General features: G+C 37.6%; 1 protein-coding gene across 1 annotated transcript; it reads right to left on the bottom strand.

The window, feature by feature from the left end:
- Positions 1 to 2,336: 2,336 nt before the first annotated feature.
- LOC142628221 (glucose-6-phosphate 1-dehydrogenase, chloroplastic) lies at positions 2,337 to 10,582 on the bottom strand. The gene is made up of 10 exons (XM_075802281.1): positions 10,148 to 10,582; positions 9,522 to 9,754; positions 9,310 to 9,404; positions 9,007 to 9,121; positions 4,318 to 4,523; positions 4,083 to 4,232; positions 3,878 to 3,998; positions 3,515 to 3,744; positions 3,221 to 3,421; positions 2,337 to 2,962 (listed from the first exon to the last, which is right to left on the bottom strand). Exons 1-10 carry the CDS (start codon positions 10,353 to 10,355, stop codon positions 2,713 to 2,715), a joined length of 1,809 nt encoding a protein of 602 aa, XP_075658396.1. The 5' UTR covers positions 10,356 to 10,582; the 3' UTR covers positions 2,337 to 2,712.
- Between the last annotated feature and the right edge of the window lie 16,039 nt (positions 10,583 to 26,621).

Consider the following 26,621-nt stretch of genomic DNA (forward strand, 5'->3'; position numbering starts at 1 on the left):
TGAAATGACAAATTCTCTCTGAGCTTACATTGGGCCCGATCGCCATGAACATCAAGCCCATAAGAAATAGCACCTTAGTCCAGTGCATATGTACTCTACCTCCCATTGAAATCAGAAAGTTCACTTCTTTTTGAAGAAATATGAATGACTTTGAAATGGTCTCCACTAGCTATATTTATAATGTGGTAGTGCTAAGAATTACAGCCCAAAAATGACATAGAAAGAAATTTGATATATTTGGAAGGAAATTTGAGCACAAGATACCTTGTAAGTGAGTACGCAATTCAATTGGATTTAGTTTTGTCAATAACTATAGTGACCTCCAAAGACTAATTCACTCAATTGATAAATTCTGTTGAACTTATCTTTTTAGAGAAATATGAATGATTCCAAAGGTGCCTGCTCATTGTGTTTATATAGAGGGTTTGGATCCAGCTTTTTTTTGGCTGCGTTCACGTTTTGCCTCTTTTTTTTTTTCTCTGCTGCGGGGGACAAGCGCGCAGTGCGCACACTGTGCATATACTGTGCGCACACTGTGTGTGTACTGTGCGCGTACTGTGCGCGCACTGTGCGCGCACTGTTCATATACTTTTTTAGCAATTTTTTATTAAAAATGGGTCCCGCAGCACTATTCATACATTTAAAAATTATTTTGCTACAGTGTTTTTAGTTTTCAGTTTTCAATTTTCAACAATAAGTTCTATCCAAACGGACTCATAATGCATTAATTTTGTAAACTACGGGCCAAAAAAGTCAGAAAACAAAATGATAATTTTGGATGGAAAAATTTGATCACATCAACCTTTTCTTTCTTTCTTTTTTCTCTTTTTCTTTTTGAGAAGATGAGCATTGAACTTAGCAACCTTGTGAGTGAGAATGCTATTCAATTGGAATCAATTTTTTTTAATAATTATAACTAGTTAGCAACACATGCAATACACAAGAACGTTTAATAAAATATGATTTTTTATCTAAATTTTTTTTTTTAAAATCTCCCCTTTTTAGTTTTTGAATATATATGAATTTAATAATTATGATAGTAACTAGTAGACATTAAATAAGATTTCTTTTTTTGGTATGTGAAATATTAAATATGGAGATTGATAATTATGATAGTTATTAAAAATATTTATTATAATTTTGCCTTTATATGGAACTAATAAATATTTAATTATGATACTTATGTATTTGATATAAATATGTAACTAATAAATATTATGATAGAAATAATTAATTGTGATAATTATGATAGAAATATTTAATTGTGATAATTATGGAACTAATAAATATAACTAGTTATCAACCTTCTCTCTCTTTTATTTTGTATATAAATATGTATTTAATAATCCTAATAGTTATTAATACACATTAATTATGATTGTTTTGTATATAAAATAGTAAATATGAAGTTTGATAATTATGATAGTTATTAAAAGATATTTATTATGGGTGTTTTTATATAAAGCTATTAAAGTTTTAGTTATGGTAATTATTTATAGGTATTTATTGTGGTTGTGGTTGTAAATGCCTAATGGAACTATTTATTATATTATTTAAATAAAATATGATGTGTAAAAATTTTTATTTTTTTGAAAATTTGAGAGAGAGAGAGAGAGAGAGAGATTTGAACCTTCTCTCTTCATTGGAATTACCAATATGTGCTAGTGCTAGCAGAAGTATAAGTCATAGGGGTGGCAATTTGTGTTTCGAGTGTCAAGTTATTATTGTATCAACTTATGAGTATCCGATTATATAAGTCAATCCTAACATGACATGTTTATTAAATAGGTTAGCCCTGTCTATTTATTAGATTTTATCAAAGAGAAAAAAAAATACAAAATTTAGTAAATTATGAAAAACCAAACAAATAAATATTTTAAAATTTAAAACTAACAAAATAACTGCATCGCAAATAATCGTTTAAAACTAAAACGTATTTCAATATCACAATATGTCAAACAAAATAAATTAATAATGTTAAACTTAAATCCAACAATCAATTTAAGGAAAATAAATAAAGGTAAAGGTACGGTTTTTATGCAATGGCGGCTTTGATTATACAATTGTGGCATAGACCAGAGAGTTCAAAGATGAAAATAAAGGACAACGAATACTACTAGAGTTTCGATATTAAATTTTTGGATATATATATATATATGTGTGTGTGTGTATCCTTCTTTTCTTAGTAATTTTGATCGATGTTATAATTATACCTTGCCATATATAGTCTAATATGTTGTTGATAATAATATTTAATTTACGAGTTAAAATAGTATTTTCATTTTTATTAATACTTTCAATTTTTCAATAATGTCTTTGTGAGCTATTGAGCTTCATAATGTGTAACGAAGAGAGTATACATTTCCATAAACACAAACAATGTTTGCGCCCACTGAATAGTTTGATCCACACTAAATTGTTCTCTCTTCTTGATATTGACCAAGTAACTTCAATGAGTGCCCATAACTTTATACGACTTGACATTTAATGTGGAAAATACATTCATGGCAATTCCCATGTTGATGAAATCCTAAACTCCTAACTGTGTTTTGGAAGAAAAGCAACCATGAAAAAGGAGAGCATGATTATATTTGCTTGTCACTAACTTCACTTTCCTAGACTCCCCCGGACTTCATAAACAAAGCTTTCTCCGAGCCAAGAAGCTTTATGCTCCCTAATATGATGACTAATAACAAAGACAACCATTCCCAGTCATTGTTCTACACTAACATCACCCCATCGGACTTTGTATCTTGCTGCGAGATAGTGGGCTCCAACAGGGCCCCGACTCCCATAAGGATAATACTCTGGGATAATCCTCTTCTCTTCAAGCTCTTTTAACACAGGTGTGAAGAGTGACCAAGCAGCATCCAATTCATCACTCCGGATAAACAACCTTCTTTCCCCTTCGATAGCATCCAGCAGAAGCCTCTCATAAGCATCTGGAATTTCCTTTGAATATCTAGAAATAACATGCAAAGGCATTCGATTTAAATATGAAAAATCACTCATGAAGTACCACCATAGTCAAACACTAAAATCAGCTGACTTTTCAAGTTTTGTTAAATCAACAAAAATAATGCAAAAGTCAGATGATGAAATTCATACTTCATAGTTCATTATTAACAAAGACTAAAGTGATACCTAACACCTAGGTATACACTAAAATACGGTAGTTTTGAGTTTGACATGTATAAGATAATATAAAAACATGTTTTACCTTGCTGCATAATGAAGATTCAGGTTACTTCGGTCCAATCTCATCCCCAAACCAGGGACCTTGTTATTGATCTTCAAATAAATAGCTTCGTCGGGCTGCACTCGGATAACAAGTTCATTTGTAGCTAGATCAAGATCTGTCCCAATGTTTCGGTTATATAAATTGCCAGGCACATGCCTAAACTGCACTCTTATCTCAGCCCTGCAGAGAAAAAAAAAAGGAACAAATTAAATAAAATGATGCACCTCAAGACATAAAATATTACTTAGGAAGTTCTTCCTTAATTCTGCATACTTCTTATTATGTAATGCTTTCCCAGCCTTCATTAGAAAAGGCACCCCATCCCATCTTGCATTATCAATGAAGAGGGCAGCTGCTGCAAATGTTGGAGTTAAGCTGCCCTTGGGTACAGTCTTGTCATCAGTGTAGGCTGGATAAGTTACACCTCCTTTTGTGTGGCTTTTGTATTGCCCTATAACCATGTTTTCTATTTCTAAGGGTCTCATTGAACGTAAAACTTTGACCTAGCAACCGGAAAAAAAAATTCTTTCTTAGTAAAAAAAGCATGGAAAAACATCTTAGAAATAGCCATATTTCAGGTTTTTTTGTTTAAAATTTTTTTTTTTTGAGGGTTCCGGGGGAGGGGGGGGGGGGGACCTTTTCATTTCTGATATCTTCTGCAGCCAAACTAACTGGAGTTTCCATGGCAAATAGGGCTAGTATCTGAAGCAGATGGTTCTGCATAATGTCTCTTATTATTCCATAATTGTCAAAGTACCTACATTCAATGCAGTGAAAACTAAAATGAATCATATGTTCTCACCTGAAATTAAATACAAATGTCAATTAGAAATAAAAATACCCTCCACGTCCTTCAGTTCCAAAATCTTCAGAGAATATAAACTGTACATTCCTTATATACTGTCTTGACCATAATGGCTCAAATATTAGGTTAGAGAACCGGAGAACAGATAGGTTTTCTACAAGCTCCTTTCCCAGATAGTGGTCTATCCTGTAAAAGAAATTTGTCAATATAATCAGATTATAGTCAATATTCTGTGCATAATAAGAACCGACTTTTGTTAGAAAAACTTGACCTGAATATTTGATCCTCGTCTAGATACTGTTTAAGACCTTTTGTCAAAGCAGCTGAGGATTCTGAATCCCGACCAAAGGGTTTCTCAACAATGACCCTAGTCCAGCCATTACCAGCTGAGGCTGACAAGCTTGCACATCTTACAGCATCTATGAATACATTTGGAGGTATTGACAAATAGAAGAGGCGATTAGAAACCTTCCCACCCTGTGTCATTGCCAAATAAATGTACATAAATACATGTTCAAGTTGTGGAAAGAGCAGTTAATTTAGTTTCTTTTGGAGACAAAAGCCTCCTTATCCTATCTTGACCTTGAAGAAGAAACAAGACTGCTAGAAAATCCCCAAAATAACAAATGAAAATATATACTGGAGTGCCATTACCAGAGTCCCTAACCATTAAACAAAGAACACAAAACAAAAACTGTTACAGGTGCATTTCGGGCTATGCCTTTTTTTATTTATTATAAAATAATAATAAATAAGTTGCACAATCACCCAATGAGTTTTGAACCTATGACCTCACCCTCCACCCATTTTTGTCGGAGGAAGTGCCATTTGAACCAAAGCTCATTGGACATTTGGGGATACAATAATACCATTTCAAAATAACAACTTGTGAGATCATATAATTGTGAAATTCTTCAAATGAATCATTTCATATCCACCTGGACACCAATTCCACCAAAAATCATATTGCAATTGATTCCGATGTGCACCAGCAACCACACTCATAGTCATCACATGTATCTCTAGCAATCAACCAAATAATGGTAACACCAGCCCAACCATGCAAAAGAGATGATTTCTCCTATGCCTGATCTGTAGAAGGTATACAAAGAATAAAGGGAATTCTGCATTGCGATTTGCAAGTACCAGCAAGGCAGAAACTCCAGAAAGACATTAATTCAGCATGTCCAACATGCACAATATGTTGGTTTTCTTTTAACTACAATGTAACATTAGGTACAGGGATTGTTTTTATGCACATGAGAGCCTAAAAACTCCCATTAACATGTAGGAAGATTGAATGCATCATATATATATATATATATATATATATATATATATATATATATATATATAAGTTGGGTACAAGTTACACCTGGTGTAATTTTAAGAGTGACCTTAAACCACTATGTTTTTTTTTTTTATGCGAATTTTAACAATTGGATTACATTTTCTTCTAATATCTTCCATGCTTGCAAAATTTCAAAACGATCAAAGTTCAATAACTATGTCATCTATCATATATTTAAAATTCAAGTTTTTATACTTTAAAATTATGTACAAAATATAAGTTTATGGATTGAATAGTAAATAACATATGTTGACAAATTTGGCATGCTTGTTAGGAACATAGAAAACATGTAATTCAAAGGTGTAACTCGAACCCAATATATATATAAAGTAACTAAATTTCATAAGAAAAGCACAAAAAAGGGGCAACTCTGGTACATGGAAAGTATAAAAGGAAGAGCCCAAAGAGAAATAAAACACATGAAACATTGTTATGATCTCAGCATACAAGATACACTCCAATTGATAAAAGATAAGAAAGATATGCCATAATCAGAAAGCCAGAATTTGTTTTAACTTCCATCTAGCATAAATAAGGAACCAATTGTTGGTAAAATGTGATGTAAAAGAAATTTAGGAAGTTCAATGAAAGAAAGATAAAATGGAGTAGAGAGAAAAAGTGGCGATAGAATGAGAGAGAAACTCTATCAATTTTAATTTCAAAGTGAATTTTCATGCAATGACTAAGTTGAGTTGACAATGGCCAAGCTTGAACATTTATAATTTTATACACCAAGGAGTTGGTTATGTTGACCTAATGTTGACATCATTCAAAATAACAACACCTTAACAAACTATAATTAGCTCGTGTAAAATAATTAATGTGTTGAAATCATAATGAATTACAACTAATCATCAACAACTAAGCCTTAGTCCCAAAACTCAATAGACTAGTCAGGGTAGGCCACATGTACTCTTTTTTGCCATTCCACTCTATCCAAAATCATTTACTTCCTTAATTGACATGTCATTTTTCACTAATATTAATGTTATTTTTCCTTCCTCTACCCCTTATTTCATTCCCTTAACTTTAATCGACTCACTATTTCTTACCAGTACATTAACGGCCCTTCTTTGAAAATGACCAAACCATCTCAAGCAACTCTCCATCATATTTTCATCAATAGGGGTCAATCCTATCTTTAATTGAATTTCGTTATTTCAAGTCCTATCTATTTCCACTTATCCACCTTACCATTTTCATTTAAGCTACAATCATTTTATAAATATATTGTTTCTTAGTAGAGCAACATTTGGTACCATAAAGAATATGTAGTCTTATAGCAATCTTATAAAAAAATTCCTTCAACTTAAGGAAAAATCTAAAGCCACAAATTATTTTACAATTTTTTTTTACAAACTAACGTGGTTAGGCCCAGATGAGAACCAGTAAGAATTTGGCACATCAATAGTTTGTAAAAAAGTTGTCAAATAGTTTGTGGCTGTAGCATTACTTTTAACTTAATAAGCATTTTACGATCACACAATACTCTTGACGTGCTTCTCAGACTTCTCTCCTTCATCCACCCTACTCTTATCCTATGATTCACATATTCTTCAATCTCTCCATTGTTATGAATTATTAATCCAAGATATTCTTGACCTCGAGGTCTTACAACCCCTAAATCTTTATTTCTACTTTTATTAAATTTGCATTCTATGTACTTTGCTTTTAGTCCAACTTAATCAAAAGACTTTAGATTCTAAAGTGTCTAGCCAAATTTGTAACCTACCATTAACTCCACGTCTAATTTCATCCACTAATACTATATCATCTACCAAAAGCATACACCAAGGGACTTCCTCTCAAACAATTTAGACTCAGGTCATCCATCACTTGATGCAAACCTATACCAATAGGAAACCCACTTGTGATGCCTCTACTTGCTCTCACACTAGTTTCAACTTCATCTTACATATCCTTTAAACTTGATAACTTTAAAGGAACTTCTTTCTTTACCAGAACTCACCTCATAATCTCTCTAAGGACCCTTTCATATGCTTTCTCCATGTCAATAAAAGCAAATGTGCAAAAAAAATTAATCACATGTTTAAAAATCAGAACTATAAACTGCACAAGTTTAAGAAGTAAAAACAATGATTCACATGTTTTAAAAAGGTCCATTGCCACATTGATTACTCAGCTACCATAATCCCATGTAGAATAGTCGGCCACCCTTGAATGCCCATGTAGATTATCTTGGCCATATCAGAATGCCATGTGGAATTGTCCTACATCAGTATTACACCTCTAAAAGAAAACGTGTCCTTAAATTTCTTAATGAGGAGGAACCTTGGAGACCAAGCAAAACATTGTGTCTTCTTACCCAGTTGAACCCCGAATCCATGTAACACGGCCACATCACATGTATCAGGTAAGTCATCATCTCTTACTACAAGCTGATAAAACGTCTCAGTATGCTCCTTTATACTACCGACTTTCTTCAGAAACTTCATAGTAATCAAACACCCTTTTGATTGTGTTCAACCAATAAATGAACTCGCCGAGGTTGATACTTCCTTGAAATTCTAGAATTTCAGCCTTGATGTTGTTCTCCCACTTGTGCTCTTCTTTACTCCTTATACTAGGAGGAAGCAAGCACTGCACTGTATCAGTCAAGGAAGTAATCTGCCTTCTCAATTGCTCCATTCAGTATTTGATTCCTTCACCCTTAGTTGGCACCGAATAGTCAAGGCACTGCCTTCTACATCTGCCTTCTCAAATCACTTCATTCCTTCACCCTTAGTTCATCAAGCTCTTACTTATTGTGCCATGATATTCAAGTAGTGCTTAGATTCTTGAGGAAGAATTTCAAGAACAACCAGAGTAGAGGTGAAGACAAGTCAAATCCAAATCAATCAAATCAAAATCTTCAAGAATAGATCAAATCATAAAGGTCGCCAATGTGCTCATCAAGATCAAAACCACAATTAAATTTCTAAAGAGGATTTTAATGTACTCAGACAAGTAATTCAAATCAGAAGGATGGGTAAATCTGAAGGTTCTTTAGCAGGTCGAAGCATTCATGGAAGCTTGATCAAAGCCTCAACTCTAATACCAAAATGATGAAGAAATTTAAAAACTTCAGAGAAAGAGAGAGAAAGTGGCAGCAGAATGGGAGAGAATTCTCAAATCTCAATTATGATTCTAAAATAAAATTTTCATATGACTAAGTTGAATTTACAATGGACTATCTTGGTTATTCATACAACAAAGGACTTGGCTATGCTAAACTCATGCTGACATCATCCCTAATAACAACCCCTTAACAAACTATAGCTAGAACATGTGTATAATCAAAATCAAATGTTTTAAAATCAAAACAAACCATAACTATCACTTGTAAAACAATTAATCACATGTTTAAAATCATAACAAACTATAACTAGCATAAGTGTAAAAACAATTAGATGTGTTATAAAAGAAGGTCCTTCGCCATGTAAATTATTCAGACATGTCATCAACCCATGTGGAATAGTCAACCACCACATCATACCCATGTAGATTATTCAGCCATGTCAACATGCCATGTGGAATAGTCATTTTGAAATGCCTTACATCAGAATTACTATGTAAGTTTCAATCACATGCAGCCAACACACAAAGTACCTCATGTTCCTTCAGCTTCTTGTCTAGCTCTGCAAAGTTTTCCTGTGAATCATATTGACCAGAATGGTAGAAACATCTTTCAAGAAATTGCTCCATCTTTTCACCGCAGTTCTCCCTGATAATCCAGCAGAAAGAATACATCACAACCTGAACAACTCAAAGCATTCCATAATCAACCAAAACACACGCACATGCACAATGTGTAATATGCAATACTATATAACTAACTTCCACGGTTGAAACTACAGATATGTACACCAAGCTTCAAGTCAAGCAAACGACAGGATTTTTCTTTTTTTTCACCTCTTATCAATTCTGCAAGTAAGGGTCTTGCTAACCATGGTTCTAAGTTCAGCATCAGTCATCTTACTCCGAGCATAACCATACACAGTAAAGTGCTGCAAAGAAATAAGTTCATACTTTAAAAGTATTGAAAATAAACTCATTTCAAGCTGACCCATCAATAAAAGAATAACAATAAAGGAATCTTCTTAGTTATGAAAAAAATGCAAAACCTTTGGGAGACAACCCTCATAATAGAGTGCAAAAAGTGCAGGAAATATCTTCTTCTTGGCAAGGTCCCCTGAGGCTCCAACCACAGTAATACTAACAGTAGACTCATTTTCATTGATATCGAATCTGACTGCATCTTTACATTCATCCGTAGATGGTTCTGACAACAACCCACCTTTCAATTTCTTGAAAGGGAAATCATTTTCAATTGGTGTTACTGCAGTGGCTACCGCACCTACAGACCCAGTTGCCATTCAAGTGAGACAAACAAAAATCCCATCCATTGAAATAGAATAGTACAGGAAACATGTTTTATCATATTTAAAATTTGCAGAAACTGAGACAATAAAATTGACAATTCCCCTTCTTGATTACTCAGAAAACTAACATAATTAAGGATACGAATTCATGACCCTGACTTGCTAATACCATCCATGCAATCTATAATCATGTTTAACTAATTGAAGGTCATACTAGAAGGCACTTCATCTAAGTCCCAGATTATTAAGGAAAAAAAAAAGCTAAAATTCAAAATTTTTATTCAATAGTTTTGGGAACAAACACCAACCCATTTGAAAAAAGAACAAAAGGAATCATTCAGATTCTTGAAATGAAGAAAGAAACAAACCGTCTTGCATGCGGGCCACATTTTGGTTCTGGGACAGTACAGATAACTTAGCTGCAAGAAAACGCTTTGGAGCCGAAGAAGATACCGCTACATGACCGAGTTTTGAAGACGATGATGAAGAAGAACAATACGAAGAATAAGAAGACGATGATGGTGATGGTGTTAATGGCGAATATGAACGGCAATGAGTTGAATAAAGGGTCGCCATCTCTCTCTCTCTCTCTCTCTCTGTCTCTCTCTCTCTCTCTCTTCTTTATCTGTGTTTTGTTAGGTTTGGAGTTTGGAGGAGTCGATGTTTAACTAGTGTGTGTGAAAAGGAAAAGAGGGGGCAACAACAATAACTTCGGGGACATCGAGCGTTGAAGTTGAAGAAGGCCCCTTGAGATCTCCGAAAGGCTGCTTTGTCCTCCCTAACAATGGAATTAGAGAAAAGCCAATTTGGTATTTTTGATTGATTCCTTTTATATTTAGGTTTAGTTTCTTAAACAATTGCACTAGTGTTTAGTAGACGATGACTCTTTGATAATGACTTTTTTTGTGTTTAGGCCGGACTCAATAACTTTGTTAAGATCCAACCTAGTTTTCTTTTTCTTTTTCCCATTTAGGAAAATGTTACTTTAATAAGATACAATTCTCATGGAAAAAATTACTATAGTTACGTATTTATGAAATTTAACCATTAAATTTTATATTGTTTATGTTTTTAACCCGCATGTCAAATATTGTATTAATCATATGTTATTTACGATTTGATTTATAAACTTTGTTATATACATAATTTTAGAATACACAAACTTGAAATTTAAAAATTTTGATTGATTACATAGCTAACGATATATGATTTTTTTGAAATTTTTGCAAGTATAAAATATATAAGAAGAAAATGTAATTCAATGGTGAATTTATCAAAATTCAGAACCAATAAAAATATGTTAAGCAAAGTTGTAGCTTTCAACTAAGTTTGTTATTGTTTTTCAAAAAAAAACTAAGTTTGATGTCAAGTTTGTGTGGTTAACATAATTTCTTTTTAAGTAAAATTTGCGCCCCTTTAGTATGTGAATAAAGAAAAAATCATCAAATCTTTATTTTTGGCTTATTAGTTATCATAATTTCTTTTTAAGTAAAATTTGCGCCCCTTTAGTATGTGAATAAAGAAAAAATCATCAAATCTTTATTTTTGGCTTATTAGTTATCAGTCGTTTTGAACTTTATAGAAGAGAACCTTTTGAAGTGGAGAATACATTGACCAAACCATAATAAAGTTCTAAACATTGTAAACATCTTGGCCGCAATCAGATGTAAGTCTCCACACATCAATAAGTATATATGTACACCACAAATTTAACAAATTTTTTCATAATTATTAGAGCATCACAATCAGGTGTGCCAAATGCCAAACACCAAAAAACTCTTCTGATAAAGTGTTCTAAATATAATAAATTTTGACGCACATGAATAATACATTTCTATCTTTGGAACAGTACGGTCAAATGTGCTAAAAAAAATATTTTTTTTATTCATTTCCTCTCTCTTCTTTTATTACTTTTCTTTCTTCTCTCTCTTACTTTTTTCTTCTTTCTTCCTCTGCTTGTTCCTTATCTCCTGTCACCCCCTCTTCCATTTTTTTTCTTCTTTCTTCTCCAGCATCTTCACCATGCCTTTGGGTTCTTTTTTTTTTTTTCCTTTTTCTTTTTTCCGTTCACTTTCTCTGCTCCTCTTTCTCTCTCTCTCTTTTTTTCCTGTCACTATCTTTCTCTCTCTCTTTCTTGTCCACAGCCTTCGCCGATTCGATTCCGATTCGATTCGATATTCGTGGATGCGCTAGAGGGAATCTGGCGGTGGCGTCGTCGAGGATTTGAAGCTCAACTTGCCGATCTTTGCTCGCCAATCTAAAGCTTTGCTCGCCCAGTGGCAGTCACCGATCTTTGCTCGTTGTCCTCCACAACTCTTGCCGCCGATGGTTGATTGAGTTTGGTCGTTGATTAATCTGTTGGGTTGGGGTTTTGTTGAAGATTTTGAGTTTTTTATTTTATTTTATTTATTTTTATTTTGTTGAGGTTTTTGGATTTGGAATTTGTTGGAGGATCTGGTGATTGTGGTTGTAGTTTGTGGTGGTGGTTGTGGTTGTGGTTGTAGTAGTGGTTGTTGGTTCTTGGGTGGTGGTGATTGTCACTGGGTTGTGCATTTGTATATTGGCTAGGTTTTGAGTAAATATTTTATTTAATGTGTTGTATATATTATTTTAATGTTTAGAATGAAATAATAGAACATATGATGAATGGTGTATTATAAAATGATGTGATAAAATAATGAAGTAGACTTTTGGTGTGTCAAAATAACATTTTTTTTATAGAAGAGCTGATGGTGGTGCTCTTAGTGACACAATGTGACTAATTGATATCGCAAAAGCCTAAAGAAAGTATATATGATATTCTCTTGATGGAATAGAAACTAAACTATTAGTTCCTGGTAGTATATCTCGAATCTACGAGGGGTTTCCCTGAATCCACAAGGAGAAGAAAACTGGAATCCACTAGAGAAATAATTTGACAAAAGTTTGTATTTATTGATAATAGTTTGTCTTGCTTTTGATGGCTACAAAATATATAAATACTGAGAAAAACGTCTAAAATCCTAATTCGCACTAATTACGCGATTAGATGATAAGATACTGAAATTTACCAAAAATGGCAAAATTGAGTTAAATGTAAAATTATAAACTACTGACCTTAAGGGTCATCCCAAAATGGGACCTTATTATGACTTTTAAACTAAAAGTTATTAAGGAAAAACAAATATTATTATAAATAGCAAAATATTGTTTTCAAAACCTTGATGAAGGAATTCGCCTAAATTTTGGTGACGTTCATGGCATATCATGAATCTGGATCAGAATGCTGTTTCCCTTCAACTTGCCAAATTTCATGCAATTCCGACACTGTCACCACGATAGCCTCTACTGGTATCCCTCTTTGTCTTAGGTTGTGACTTCCTACGCCCCTGCTTCTCCAGAAAAGCATGTGTTGTCTGTTCTACATTATTAATGTATGAAAAAGTAACGCGAATAATAGTTTCATATGAAAAAATATTGCATTAATCACAATTTGATGCATGAACCAATTATGAAATTGATTGGGTATGTAATATTGCTCTACAACTTCACTGCTAAATCAACGAGTTGGGCTCATGTCTTATTGTATAAGAATGAGTAGGTCGATGGATTTTTATCTCTTTTACTCTATTGGTAGATGGGGTGGGGGAGAGTTGGTTAGTTAGAAAGCTGGTGTTGATGCTCATTTTGAGAAGCCCAGTAGGAAGAGGAAGCCTAACAACGTGGGCAGAAGAAAGTTAGCAATTGGATAGAAAAGTCATTAAGTCCAAGCGGCAGGAATAATGGATCATAAGTCCATAAAGCAAATAAATGGATCTTGGGAAAGCAAATGGGCCTAAAAAGGTCCGGAAAGAGAGAAGTAACAAACCCATGGGCAGTATATGATGTAGGAAAGTGAGAATGGGCTACAACAGCCACAGCGGGCCCGAAGTAATGCAAGTAAAGAAAATAAGGAACAATGGAGAGTCCATAAGCTCCAAGGATGAAGGACAGAATAATTGGGTCAGGGAAGCCCAGGGAGTTAGTAAAAACTCATGGGAAAAGTAAATAGGGCTAAAGATGCTTAAGGAAAGTAAATAGGCCAAGGATGCCTAAAATGAAATAACTGGGACATAGGAGCCTGCAAGTAATGTAATAAAAGGCCCAATGAGCTCACTAGGTCATCAAAAAAAAGAAATAAGTAACAGGCCTAAAGAGGCCCAACAGTTTTGGGTCAAATAACATCACGGTAGGAATAGCAGGATGATGCGGCAGGAAATGATAGCAGGACCGCAGGAAGAAAGCAAAAGAATGGCTTGAGGGAGAGAAAGCTCACAATCAAGCAAAGCCTAGCCTCTAAAGGAGCAAGATATAAAGAATGGGAAAACAGAAAACAGCTCACGCCATAAGAAGTTAAGGATGGACGGCAGAATGTGCAGAAGGGCCTTCAGGCCGTGGCAAACGCATGAGCAGTAGGCAGATTTTGGACAAGCGTGAAAGTGAAGCATGCGCAAAGCCCAGACACCACTAGCCTGTACCCAGCCAATACAGGAAGTGGTGGGTCATAGGTCAGAGGTAAGAGGGCATGGTTTGGCGGTGGGGAGAGGGGAAAACCTATTTTGAGGTTCCTACTCAGGCTTTTTTAGGGAAGTGTCCTGCTGGGATGACATATCGCCCAAAAGAAGCAAGTCTGAGTTGGAACCACTAGGTGCATGCCATGAGGGACGGAAAGAGAGAACACCTACGCCGTGGCTGGTAAGAATGCCACGGTAAGTAAAAAAATAAAACAGTCCTCTTTGTCTGGTAATGTGGAACGGCGCGGCCAGCACAGGTGAGTAGTGCTAGCTGGGCAATTGACCAATAGTCATGGTCGGTAAGGACACCCATACCAAACAAAGGTGGTTAAAGTCTAAAATAGTAAAAGCCAGCCACGGCAGGTATTATATAAAAAACCCTTACTATGCACAGAAGAGGGGAAACGATAATAGTAACCTCTAAAGAAAGAATCGCAATAACTAAGTAAACACCGAGAGATAAAACGAAGAGAAAAAGAAAGAAAGAATTAGAGAGAATAGGAAAAACAAAAAGGGAGAAAATAGAATGGCAGACATGCACCAGATAGGTTGATTCTCTTTCTCCCTCTTAAACCCATGCTTTCTGCTAAAGGCAAGAGATTTCTCTAGGCACAAGTCATTTAGGCCAATTCTTTCAAAGCAGTTAATTTCTTCCCGAAGATATTATTCGCATTGAGGAAATGGCTTCCTTCTCAATTTAGACCCCGTAACATAGCTTGACATGACAAACTGATATTTTTCTTTAATTCAATAAGCTTATTACTACTTACTATATCATAAAACATGCATTCCTTGTAATGGCTCATTGTTTACTTTTGTCTAAATAGTGAACGGATCTCTTTTATTATCTTTATTATGTTTGCCTACCGTAATTGCTATAACAGTTCTGCCTGTCATGAGCATGTGATCAAAATCTTGGTAAATGGGGCATAGTTTGTGCACAAGCCTGACCAAGATAGGTTGCAATTGGACCGGTCTCAACTCCCTAATCTTGAACACTTGGGCCTAGTACAGCAGGAGGCGGCCCCAGCCCAATATTAAAAAAAAGGCCCACCACAGCTGGCACAAGGGAACTAATCTAATACAAAGGGGAGAAAAAAATGCAAGCATCAAGTAGGCTGAAATGATATAGAAAAATAATTTCTGCCCAGAGCTTATAACGTGAAAAGACAAGAAATTGTCATGGCAAGTGACAGTAATGATATTGACATGAAACGTAAATATAGTATAGCACAAGTTGGGTAAGGTAACAAATTCAAGTCTCTTACGCAATGAATAAATACTTCATAAGTATTTTTTAATATATACATATATATATATATATATATATTTTTTTTTTGATGACATAAGAGAATTTTATTCAAATTAGTTGCATGTCGTATAGTATACCATTACTGGTGATTGTAGAAATTTTTTTCAGAGTGGTCACTAAAAAACTTAAATTATACAAAATTTAATAAAGAGACAACTTAAATATATCAACGTCACAATAAAAACACGCAAATACATGAAATATTACAATTTTTTGTACTAGCAAAGAGAAGAAAAAAAAAACTAATAAGAAATAAAGTGAAAATTGAAAATACTGATATGAGAATAATAAAGTAACTACAATAATAAAAAATCTTATACAACAAGCTGTTATTGGTGGTAAAAGATGTCAATATTGAGTCCAAATTAGAATTATTAACAACTTACTACATAAGATTTATTATGAAAATATTGTAAATGTAGCATTACTATTATTTTTGTTGAATTCAAATTCTTGTGATTCTCAAGTCATGTTGGTCATGCTGTTTAACATTTTTGTTAAAGTGTTCAAAATAAGTTTATATATTATATAATTTTTTTTGTTAGAATATATATATTGCTAAGTATAAAAAAAAAGTTTGGCAAGTGAGGGTGGTTGACCGCCCTCATTTATAAGTGGAGCTGCCACGGCATACCGTAGAATAATCCTCATTGTTAATTAAACTCCTACAGGCAACTAACCCCATCCACAACCAGAACCAATTACCAATATTTTATTAGTTGAGCTAATTGAAACACACAAATTTATTTAAAATTGCTATTTTACTAGGATGTATCTATTGATGAATACATTGAATAGGCTATTTCCAAAAATTCCAATTTCATTACAAACAGTTTATAATCTGTTTCATTTTTGTTGTCAACCACGTATTGTTTATGGGTTTTACTAAGATAAGTAACAATAATTTGTTAGTAGTATGGGCCATAAGATAAGGCTAGCAAAAACGATGTTGGGCCCAAGGAATAACTTAGAAGGCTATGAATTATAGGAACTTAGAAGAACTAGGCCTGGGGTAGTTTAGGCTGTCATTTGTGGAAAGACTACTCGACTTCTGTCCCTCACTTTTTTTTTTTTTTTTTGTTGAGAAATGACTTCTGTCCCTCACTTAACTATGAGTCTATGACCCAACAAACTGTGTCTTGACCCTTTTCCAAACTCGGCCCAATCGTGTAACGAGGCTAATGAATGTCCTATGCGGACATTACACTTTCAAAGAATCCAAACTTTGTCGGCAAATTTAAAAATAAAAAACAAAAAAAATCTAAAAGACCTTGCTCTGCAGTTTTGACCATGCTATACCATAAAAATTGTACTCCCTCTATTTCAATTAGTTGATTCTCTCTTTTTATTTTGAGATGTACTAAAATAAACTCTTCTTTATAAAATTAATAGATAAAATTTATATCTTACCCTTACTTTATTTAAAAAGTTAATGCCATTCTTTTTTTATAGTTTAAATTAATGAGAGTAATTTTGAAAATTTATACCATTTTATATTGTAGATAAAACAATAAATAATGTTCCCTGTAGGGGTATTGGGCCCAATAATTTATGAAGGATGGTCCAACGAAGCATTTTGGGCTGGAAACCCAAATCCGAAGACATCAAAATAATCGTGGACTATTTAAATATCCAAATACGTCCGAGGAGTAGATTTGTCCTCGGATTACTAGGCCGAGGACATAGGAAGAGAAGTTTAGTGTCCCTAGGTTATATTATAAAGAGTCCTACAACTATGGGGATACACAGTATACGTGGAGGACAATAGAAAGAGCGGTGGAATGTCTAAAAATAAAAACCTTCTACCTTGACATTAAAAAGCTCTGTAATTGATACGCTGACTGTATAGATGGAAGGATGGGATCTGAGCATAGAGCTTGGAACTTGGTCCCTAATCCCAGCGGGTTTTAGGGAAGAATGGATGGGACAAGTATCCGAAAATGAGGATTGCAACCGAAAAGTGGAAGATGATGAAGGGAAAGAAAAGAATATAAATAGGAGGGAAGGCATACGAAGAAAGAGGGGACTTTTGGAGTAGAAGAGATAGAGTCAATAGTAAATGATAATCAACACTTGTATCCAAACTTGAGAAATATTATTATAAACCATCCTCGGAAACAATCCGAGGACGATTTCTCAATCTTACTCTTTGCAAACGATTCTTTGTTTTGTTCCATTGGGCCCAAAGCCCGTTCTTTTTGTAATTGTCTAAACCATCCTTGAAATCTAAATTACAAACCCATCCTCTACAAATTCATTGTGAAGAAAGGCCTTTCAAGCCCATTTTCCTCCCAGTCGTGGTTTGGGAATTTGAATTGTGTCCTTACAATTGGCGCCGTCTGTGGGAATTTAGTCTTTAGGGAAGTTTAGGACATCATGGTAGGATCAGAACCACAACGCAACGCGGAGTCCGTGGGCTCCCAGCGTGAGGATCACTCCTTGCATCCTGATCATGGAGAGAACCGGGAAGGGAGTGTACATACTACACACACCATCAGAAGTGCAAGTCATTCGCAAGGAGGAAGCAGAGTTCCTTACGAAAGAAATGCCAGGGCCATGCAGAAGGAGATTGACGGCCTAAAGAGGAAATTGCGTCACGAAAGGAGAATGAGAACTCCTCCGGTCTCTGACCCTTCTTCGGAGGGATCCGAGGATGACAATTACGGGCGGAGATCCAGAACTCCCCCAGGTGAATATGTCTCTTCCGAAGAAGAAAATCTGCATGGGAGGCGTGGCAGAGACTACCCCCCTAGGGGCTTAGGAAATGACGCAATGGGAAGAGCGTTACACCAAATCTCCAGGTCACCCTTCGCACGCAGATTGGAAGAAGGGAGGTTACCTCGGCGCTTCACACAACCGGCCTTCACTCTTTACAATGGTCGGACGGATCTTGTGGAGCACGTAAGCCATTTCAGCCAGAGAATGGCAGTGCATTCCAGGAATGAAACTTTGTTATGCAAAATTTTTCCTTCTAGCCTAGGGCCCGTAGCCATGAGATGGTTTGACGGCTTAAGGGCGATGTGCTCCATTGATTCTTTCAAAGAGCTTACTAGAGCATTCGGTTCTCGCTTTATCACGTGCAGTAGAGGTCCTCGTCCATTGGATTCTTTACTATCCATGGCCATGAGGGAAGGGGAAACCCTGAAAACGTATTCGGACGGAGTCTTGGGAAATGTTCAACGAAATTGACGGAGACTTTGACGATGTAGCAATAAGGACCTTCAAGGTCGGCCTACCAACGAGCATGACTTGAGGAAATCCTTAACGAAGAAACTTGTCGAAGCGTACGTCAGGCGATGGATCGCATCGACGAGTACAAAAGGGTTGAGGAAGATCGACGGCGGGGAAAAAGGCAAGACGAAGGTTATCCCACAAGAAATGAGGGATTTCGGGTCGGACGGATACAACAACAATAGGCACAACGCGGGATTTTTCTAGGCGAGGTCACATACCCCCGCAAGTGGTCAACACCGTCTTCGGGGAGCCGGTGCAGCAGAATGTTGGAGAAAATAAGGCATGAGCCTTTTTTCAAATGGCCAAATAAAATGGCGGGGGACCACTTTGAGACGCAACCAAAATCTCCGTTGCCATTATCACCGGGGAGAGAAAGGTCGTACCACCGAAGATTGTCGCACTTTGTGGAATCATTTGGAACAATTGGTTAAGGAGGGAAAGCTGAAGCAGTTTCTGTACCAATCCAACGGACGAGGAAACCAATCAGGAGTGGCAAACCACGACGGTCCTTCATCGAGACCTCCTCTAGGTACTATCAATGTCATTTTTGCGGCACTCAGTAGGACCGGCTCGGCTCCTTTCGGGGTAATGTCGGTGGCTCGAACATTGGCCGAGGAGTCATGGGATCGGAAGAAGAGGATTAAGGCAAGTATCTGCCGATCCTAAGTTTCTCGAAGAGGACAAGATGGGGACCATCCGGCCTCGTGATGATGCCTTAGTGGTAACCACCGAGAATAGGGAGCTATGATGTAAAGAGAGTAATGGTTGATCAAGGTAGTGGTGCGAGATATCATGTACCCCGACCTATTTAGAGGCTTGAAATTAATATTTTAAGATCTAATGCCATATGACTCACCCTAGATAAGCTTCGAAGGGAGAGTGTCGTTCCGAAGGGACAAATTAGGCTGCACTCGTGCAATCGGAGTCCGGAGGTGGTAGACGTAGATTTCATCGTGGTCGATGCTTATTCTCCCTATACGGCTATTGTGGCGAGACCTTGGCTGCATGCGTTGTGGGCTGTTTCCTCAACCTTGCATGTCAAAGTCAAATTTCATTCGGGAGACCGGGTGGTGGAGTTACTTGGGAGTCGATCGTGGCTCGATAGTGTGTCACGGCCACAGTGCAACGTGGACGAACCAGACTCCCCGGCCTCGGCTAACGGAGAAGCATAGCAATCAAAGTCTCTTCCCGCAGCCGAGGTAGATGAAGCAGTATGTGAAGAATTGGAGAAAATTCTCATAGACAATGATCCTGAGAAGTTCTTCCAGGTTGGAGTTCAATTGCCACAGGAAGAGAAGACAGAGCTGATTTTATTTTTAAAGAAAAATATGGATGTATTTGCTTGGAACGCGTATGAGGCCCCTGGGGTTGATCCGAACTTCATATGTCATCATTTAAGGGTCAATCCAACTGTAGTGCCGAGGATGCAACCACCTCGGAGGTCCTTAAAAGAACATTCCGAAGCCGTAAAAGAGGAAGTGCTCAAACTCAAAGTGGCAGGTACTATCAAAGAAGTGTTTTATCCTGAATGGTTAGCCCATACGGTGGTGGTGAAAAAGAAGAATGGGAAATGGAAAGTTTGTGTAGACTTCACAGATTTAAACAAAGCTTGCCCGAAGGACTCATTCCCAATGCCTCGGATTGATCAATTGGTTGACGCTACTGTTGGACATCCTTGGATGAGTTTTCTTGATGCTTTCCAAGGTTATCACCAGATACCTTTAGCCGTTGAGGACCAGGAGAAGACTGCATTCGTCACTCCTACGGGAAATTATCATTATAAGGTAATGCCTTTTGGTTTAAAAAACACAGGGGCTACCTACCAAAGGATGATGACGAAAATGTTTGAGGCACAGCTAGGAAAAACTATTGAGGTATACGTGGACGATATGGTGGTAAAGAGTAAAGAAGTTTCTGCACATCTGGAAGATCTGAGCAACACTTTTCAGAAGCTAAGAGAGTATAAATTGCGGCTCAATGCCTCTAAATGCTCTTTCGGTGTAGGATCGGGCAAGTTTCTAGGATATATGGTGACTCACCGGGAAATTGAAGTGAATCCTGCTCAGGTTAAGGCAATAAACAGCTTACACCCACCTCGGAATCCTAAAGAAGTGCAAAGGCTAATAGGTATGACTGCTGCTCTCAACCAATTTATATCTCGGTCCGCGAACAGATGCAGACCTTTCTTTCAATTATTAAATAAATGGAAGGGTTTTGAATGGACCGAGGAGTGCGCAGTGGCTTTCCAACAGCTAAAAGAATATCTCTCGCGACCACCAGTTATGTCTCGACCAGAAGTTGATGAGATTTTGTTTGCATATATTGCGGTGGCTAACCATGCAGTTAGTTTTGTTCTTATCCGAGATGACAATAACATCCAGAGACCAGTTTATTATGTAAGCAAATCTCTGCATGAGGCCGAGATGAGTTATTTGCCACTAGAAAAAGCTATCTTGGCGGTGGTACATGCTACACGAAGACTTCCCCATTACTTCCAGTCTCATACTGTTGTTGTTCTTACACAACTCCCTCTTAAATCAATTCTGCGAAGTGCAGATTATATGGGAAGAATTGCCAAATGGGGAACCGTCCTAGGAGCTTTCGATATCATGTATATGCCTCGCACATCTATAATGGTACTGGTCATCGCGGACCTTGTGGCGGAATTCTTTGAGCCTTCGTTAGAAGACTATCAAGAAGGCATGGGTAAAAAATCGGTAGGCATGATTTCGTGTGAAGGGCCTCCATTATGGAAAGTCCATGTTGATGGAGCGACGAAATCGGAGGGATCGGGTATCGGACTAGTTTTGATATCCCCGAGGAGAATTACTTTTGAGAAATCTTTGAGATTAGGATTCTCGGCCACCAACAACGAAGCAGAGTATGAAGCCATCCTCGCAGGGATGAACACGGTTCATAAAATGGGAGGAAAGACGGTGCAAATGTTCTCGGATTCACTATTGGTGGTAGGCCAAGTAGAAGGGAAGCTAGAAGCAAGGGATTCCGAGAATGCGAGAATACCTAACCCAGGTCAGGTATATGCAATCTAAATTTGAGTCTTTTCTACTATTGCATGTATCCAGATGTGGCAATACCCATGCCGACTCATTAGCCACGCTCGCAACGTCCTCGGCACAAAGTCTACCACGAGTTATCCTCGTTGAAGATCTGTTGAAACCCAGCAGGACGGATGGTAACTCCACTCAAATTCTTCAAATTAGGACGGGGCCTAGTTGGATGGATCAAATAGTAACATTTCTCGAAGTGACATCACACTGGAGAAAAAGGCCGAAGCAGATAAAGTTCGCAGGAAAGCCAACTCGTTTACGGTTATCCGAGGACCAAAAATTGTACAAACGTTCCTTTTCGGGACCATATTTGTTATGCATACACCCGAGGCAACGGAGCTACTTTTGGAAGAGTTACACGAAGGGATTTGCGGAAGTCACACGGGAGGAAGGTCTTTAGCTCACGGGGCCCTTACTCGGGGCTATTGGTGGCCAAATATGCGAGAGAGAAGCGCAAGATTATGCAAAGAAATGTGACCAATGTCAAAGGTTCGCTCCAAATATACATCAACTGTGGAGTCCTGAATCCTCTATCTAGCCCATGGCCTTTTGCCCGATGGGGCTTGGACATTGTTGGACCCTTCCCCAAAGCAACGGGAAACGAGACGGTGGCTTCTCGTGGGAACAGTTACTTCACCAAATGGGTTGAAGTGAGCCATTATCAAACATCGGAGACACGGAAGCAAAAAGTTTGTATGGAAGAATATCGTTACCGGGTTCGGCATCCCTCATACTTTCATTTCGGATAACGGTTTACAATTTGATAGCAAAGCCTTTCGGAAATCTTCTTGTGATACGGGCATCACGAATAGATATTCCACTCCGGCTTATCCCCAAGGAAATGGGCAAGCCGAGGCTGTCAACAAAGTAATAGTGAGCGGACTCAAAAAGAGGTTGGGTGACGCCAAGGGGAGGTGGGTGGAAGAACTACCACATGTCTTGTGGACGTATCGAACTACACCACGAAGATCCACAGGTGAAACACCCTTCGCCATGACTTATGGAGCCGAGGCAGTAATACCCTTAGAAACGGGGTTCCCAACCCTGAAGAAAAGCTCCTTTATTCCAGATAGCAATGATGATCTATTAATGAGAAACTTAGACTTAGTTGAGGAACGGCGAGAAAGCGCCATGGTTCAACTAGCTTATTATCAACATAAGCTCAAGCAGGGGTATGATTCTCATGTGAAACTTCGACCTCTTGGACCGGGTGACTTAGTATTAAGGAAAGTTTTGGGCACGATGAAGAATCCTGCGTGGGGAAAATTGGGGCCCAACTGGGAAGGACCTTATCGTATTACTTCGGTCGCAGGAATAGGGGCCTACAATCTGGAAGATTTGGACGAAAATGTTGTACAACGTCCCTGGAATGTAAATAATCTACGAAGGTACTATTACTAAATAAAAGGCACTTCGGCCGTTTTTTGTTGTAAACTACATTACATTCATTATCTTCGTTCGTCTAAGTATCAAGCTGAAGCTTGGTATGCTTGGATCCTCGGACCACATACCTCGTCTAAATTGATACTCTTTATTAAGTGTTAAACAGAACCTAAGTTACGTCTGGTCCTCGGATCATCTACTTTGGGAAATTTAACATTTTAAATTTATTTATCTAAGTATCAAGCTGAAGCTTGGTATGCCTGGATCCTCAGACCACATACCTCGTCTAAATTGATAGTCTTTACTAAGTGTTAAACAGAACCTAAGTTACGTCTGATCCTCGGATCATCTACTTTGGGAAAATTAACATTTCAATGTATTCAAGTATCAAACTGAAGCTTGATATGCCTGGATCCTCGGACCACATACCTCGTCTAAATTGATAGTCTTTACTAAGTGTTAAACAGAACCTAAGTTACGTCTGATCCTCAGATCATCCACTTTGGGAAAATTAACATTTCAATGTATTCAAGTATCAAACTGAAGCTTGATATGCCTGGATCCTCGGACCACATACCTCGTCTAAATTGATAGTCTTTACTAAGTGTTAAACAGAACCTAAGTTACGTCTGATCCTCGGATCATCTACTTTGGGAAAATTAACATTTCATTGTATTCAAGTATCAAACTGAAGCTTGGTATGCCTGGATCCTCGGACCACGTACCTCGTCTAAATTGATAGTCTTTACTAAGTGTTAAACAGAACCTAAGTTACGTCTGATCCTCGGATCATCTACTTTGGGAAAATTAACATTTCAATGTATTCAAGTATCAAACTGAAGCTTGGTATGCACGGATCCTCGGACCACGTACCTCGTCTAAATTGATAGTCTTTACTAAGTGTTAAACGGAACCTAAGTTACGTCGATCCTCGGATCATCTACTTTGGGAAAATTAACATTTCAATGTATTCAAGTATCAAACCGAAGCTTGGTATGCCCGGATCCTCGGACCACATACCTCGTCTAAATTGATAGTCTTTACTAAGTGTTAAACGGAGAACCTAAGTTACGTCGATCCTCGGATCATCTACTTTGGAAAAATTAACATTTCAATGTATTCAAGTATCAAGCGAAGCTTGGTATGCACGGATCCTCGGACCACATACCTCGTCTAAATTGATAGTCTTTACTAAGTGTTAAACGAGAACCTAAGTTACGTCGATCCTCGGATCATCTACTTTGGGAAAATTAACATTTCAATGTATTCAAGTATCAAACTGAAGCTTGGTATGCCTGGATCCTCGGACCACATACCTCGTCTAAATTGATAGTCTTTACTAAGTGTTAAACAGAACCTAAGTTACGTCTGATCCTCGGATCATCTACTTTGGGAAAATTAACATTTCAATTTATTCGTCTAAGTATCAAGCTGAAGCTTGGTATGCCTGGATCCTCGGACCACATACCTCGACTAAATTAATATTCTTTACCAAGTGTTAAACAAAACCTAAGTTAGGCCTGGTCCTCGGATCATTTACTTGGGAAGAATTAACATTTCTATTCTTGTTTGTCAAGACATGAAATCTTTACATACCTAAGTTAAAAGATCATATGCTTTATGTTTACATAGTTCAAATAGAGATCCAAAGTGAAGAATCAATTACTTAAATGCATCACTTAGATGCAGTTCCCGGCATAATTAAACCTGCCTGGAGTATCAATTTCAATCCAGGTTGTTGCTATTAAGTTAGGTGAAAAGCAAAAGGATGGTACTTTTTGAACAATATGATCAACATAAAGCAAAAAAGTAAGAATCATCTAAAACAACATTCATTCTTATATTAGATTCCAAAATAGTACTTTTGCATCTATACTTAGGTATTACACTTAGAGACAAAATAAATTAAAAATAAAGAAAGGAAAGACAACAAGCAATCACTGTTTCAGCTTAATCTTCAGAGGGCCTTTGGGGTCTTGAGGAGATGGAAGCTGAGCCGAGGACTCAACGGCAATTCCTTTGCCTTTGGGATCATCTATCAAAGTTATTGGATTAGCTTGATCACCCAACTCATCCTTTGAAGATTTCTGAAAATCACTTGAGGGTTGTACGTCTTCAAGTGCCTTTTCTTGTGCTAGGTCAACTTGTTCAGGGGCATCTTCAGGAAGAGTTGAGTCTTCAGCCAAATCACCCCCCTTATCCTCAGATGATCCCTGGGCAGCTTCTTGGGCAGCGTCAGGAATGGAAGAAGCGCGAATTGCGGGAGGATAGTAGACACTCTCTGCTTTCCAAAGAGTGGAAGAGGCATCAACCCCAGCTTGGGAAAGTGCCTCATTCCACACTTGAAGGCAGTAGTGCCTACATACCTCAGGAACCTGAGCCTTGAAGGTTTCAGTGACCTCCTTCACGCCTATATCATAACCGTCTTGTTCGGCTTGGTCCCTTGAGATCTCGGCCTCTTCTTTTGCCTTCTCAGCCTTTTTCTTCTCCTCAATGGCTTCTTCTTTGCCCTTGATGGCTTCCTCTTTGGCCTTCTCAGACTCGTTCAGATCTTTCTTGAGATCCTCTACGAGCCTTCGTGCTACTAAGAGGTTATCCTCGGCTTGGCGAAGCATTAGGACGCGATCCTCGGCTTGTTTAGTCGTCGTTTTCGGATCGGCCTCTAAGCCCGCCTTAGCACTCTCGGCCTTAGCCAATTTTCTTTGTGACCTCCTGCGGTTTATTCTTGTGAAGGTTCGAGATCTTTTGGGCAGTTTCACGCCTAGATTCCTCGGCCCTCAGAGACTTGTAGGAATTGATGGCAATCTCTTCTGCCCTATGGGCAGATTGAACGGCCTACGAACAAAACATATAAAACTTAGACATATAAATATATATTGGAAATAAAAACAAAAGCCAAGGTTTTAGAGAAAACTCACCATTGCAAGCTCCTTCTTCAAAGTCATGAAGACGGTGTGGTCCCTTTTCTTTCTAAGCTCAATCATATCCTCGGGGAGTAACAGTGCCTGCTCCAAGCATACGCGACGCATGCGAGCATCCCTTCATCGGAATTTCTAATGGACGCATCCACGGTAATGACCTCGTCGTCCATAGAAAGGTCGGGAAGCCATACGAGGGGCGCGCACGGCCACTGTTGGTCGGTTCTTCTTTCCGACCTAGTCCGTATGGTGCGGGCACCTTTCCACCCTTTTCCACCTCGGGCTCCTTGGAAACAGAGCCCTTTCCTACCTCCACAACTTCCTTCCCTTTCGACTGATCCCTTTTTCTTTTGAGATCAGCTATGTTGGTGTGTTGAGTTTGGGAGGATGGGGGA

Source organism: Castanea sativa, chromosome 3, assembly GCF_040712315.1.
Source record: "Castanea sativa cultivar Marrone di Chiusa Pesio chromosome 3, ASM4071231v1".
Taxonomy (NCBI): Eukaryota; Viridiplantae; Streptophyta; class Magnoliopsida; order Fagales; family Fagaceae; genus Castanea; species Castanea sativa.

Excerpts from the sequence above, each read along its gene's own strand:
- LOC142628221 (XM_075802281.1), bottom strand. The coding sequence starts at position 10,355 with ATGGCGACCCTTTATTCAACTCATTGCCGTTCATATTCGCCATTAACA. Across the intron at positions 9,755-10,147 it reads TGTGGCCCGCATGCAAGACG|GTGCGGTAGCCACTGCAGTA; the intron begins GTTTGTTTCTTT and ends CTGGGTCTGTAG. Across the intron at positions 9,405-9,521 it reads ATGAGGGTTGTCTCCCAAAG|CACTTTACTGTGTATGGTTA; the intron begins GTTTTGCATTTT and ends ATTTCTTTGCAG.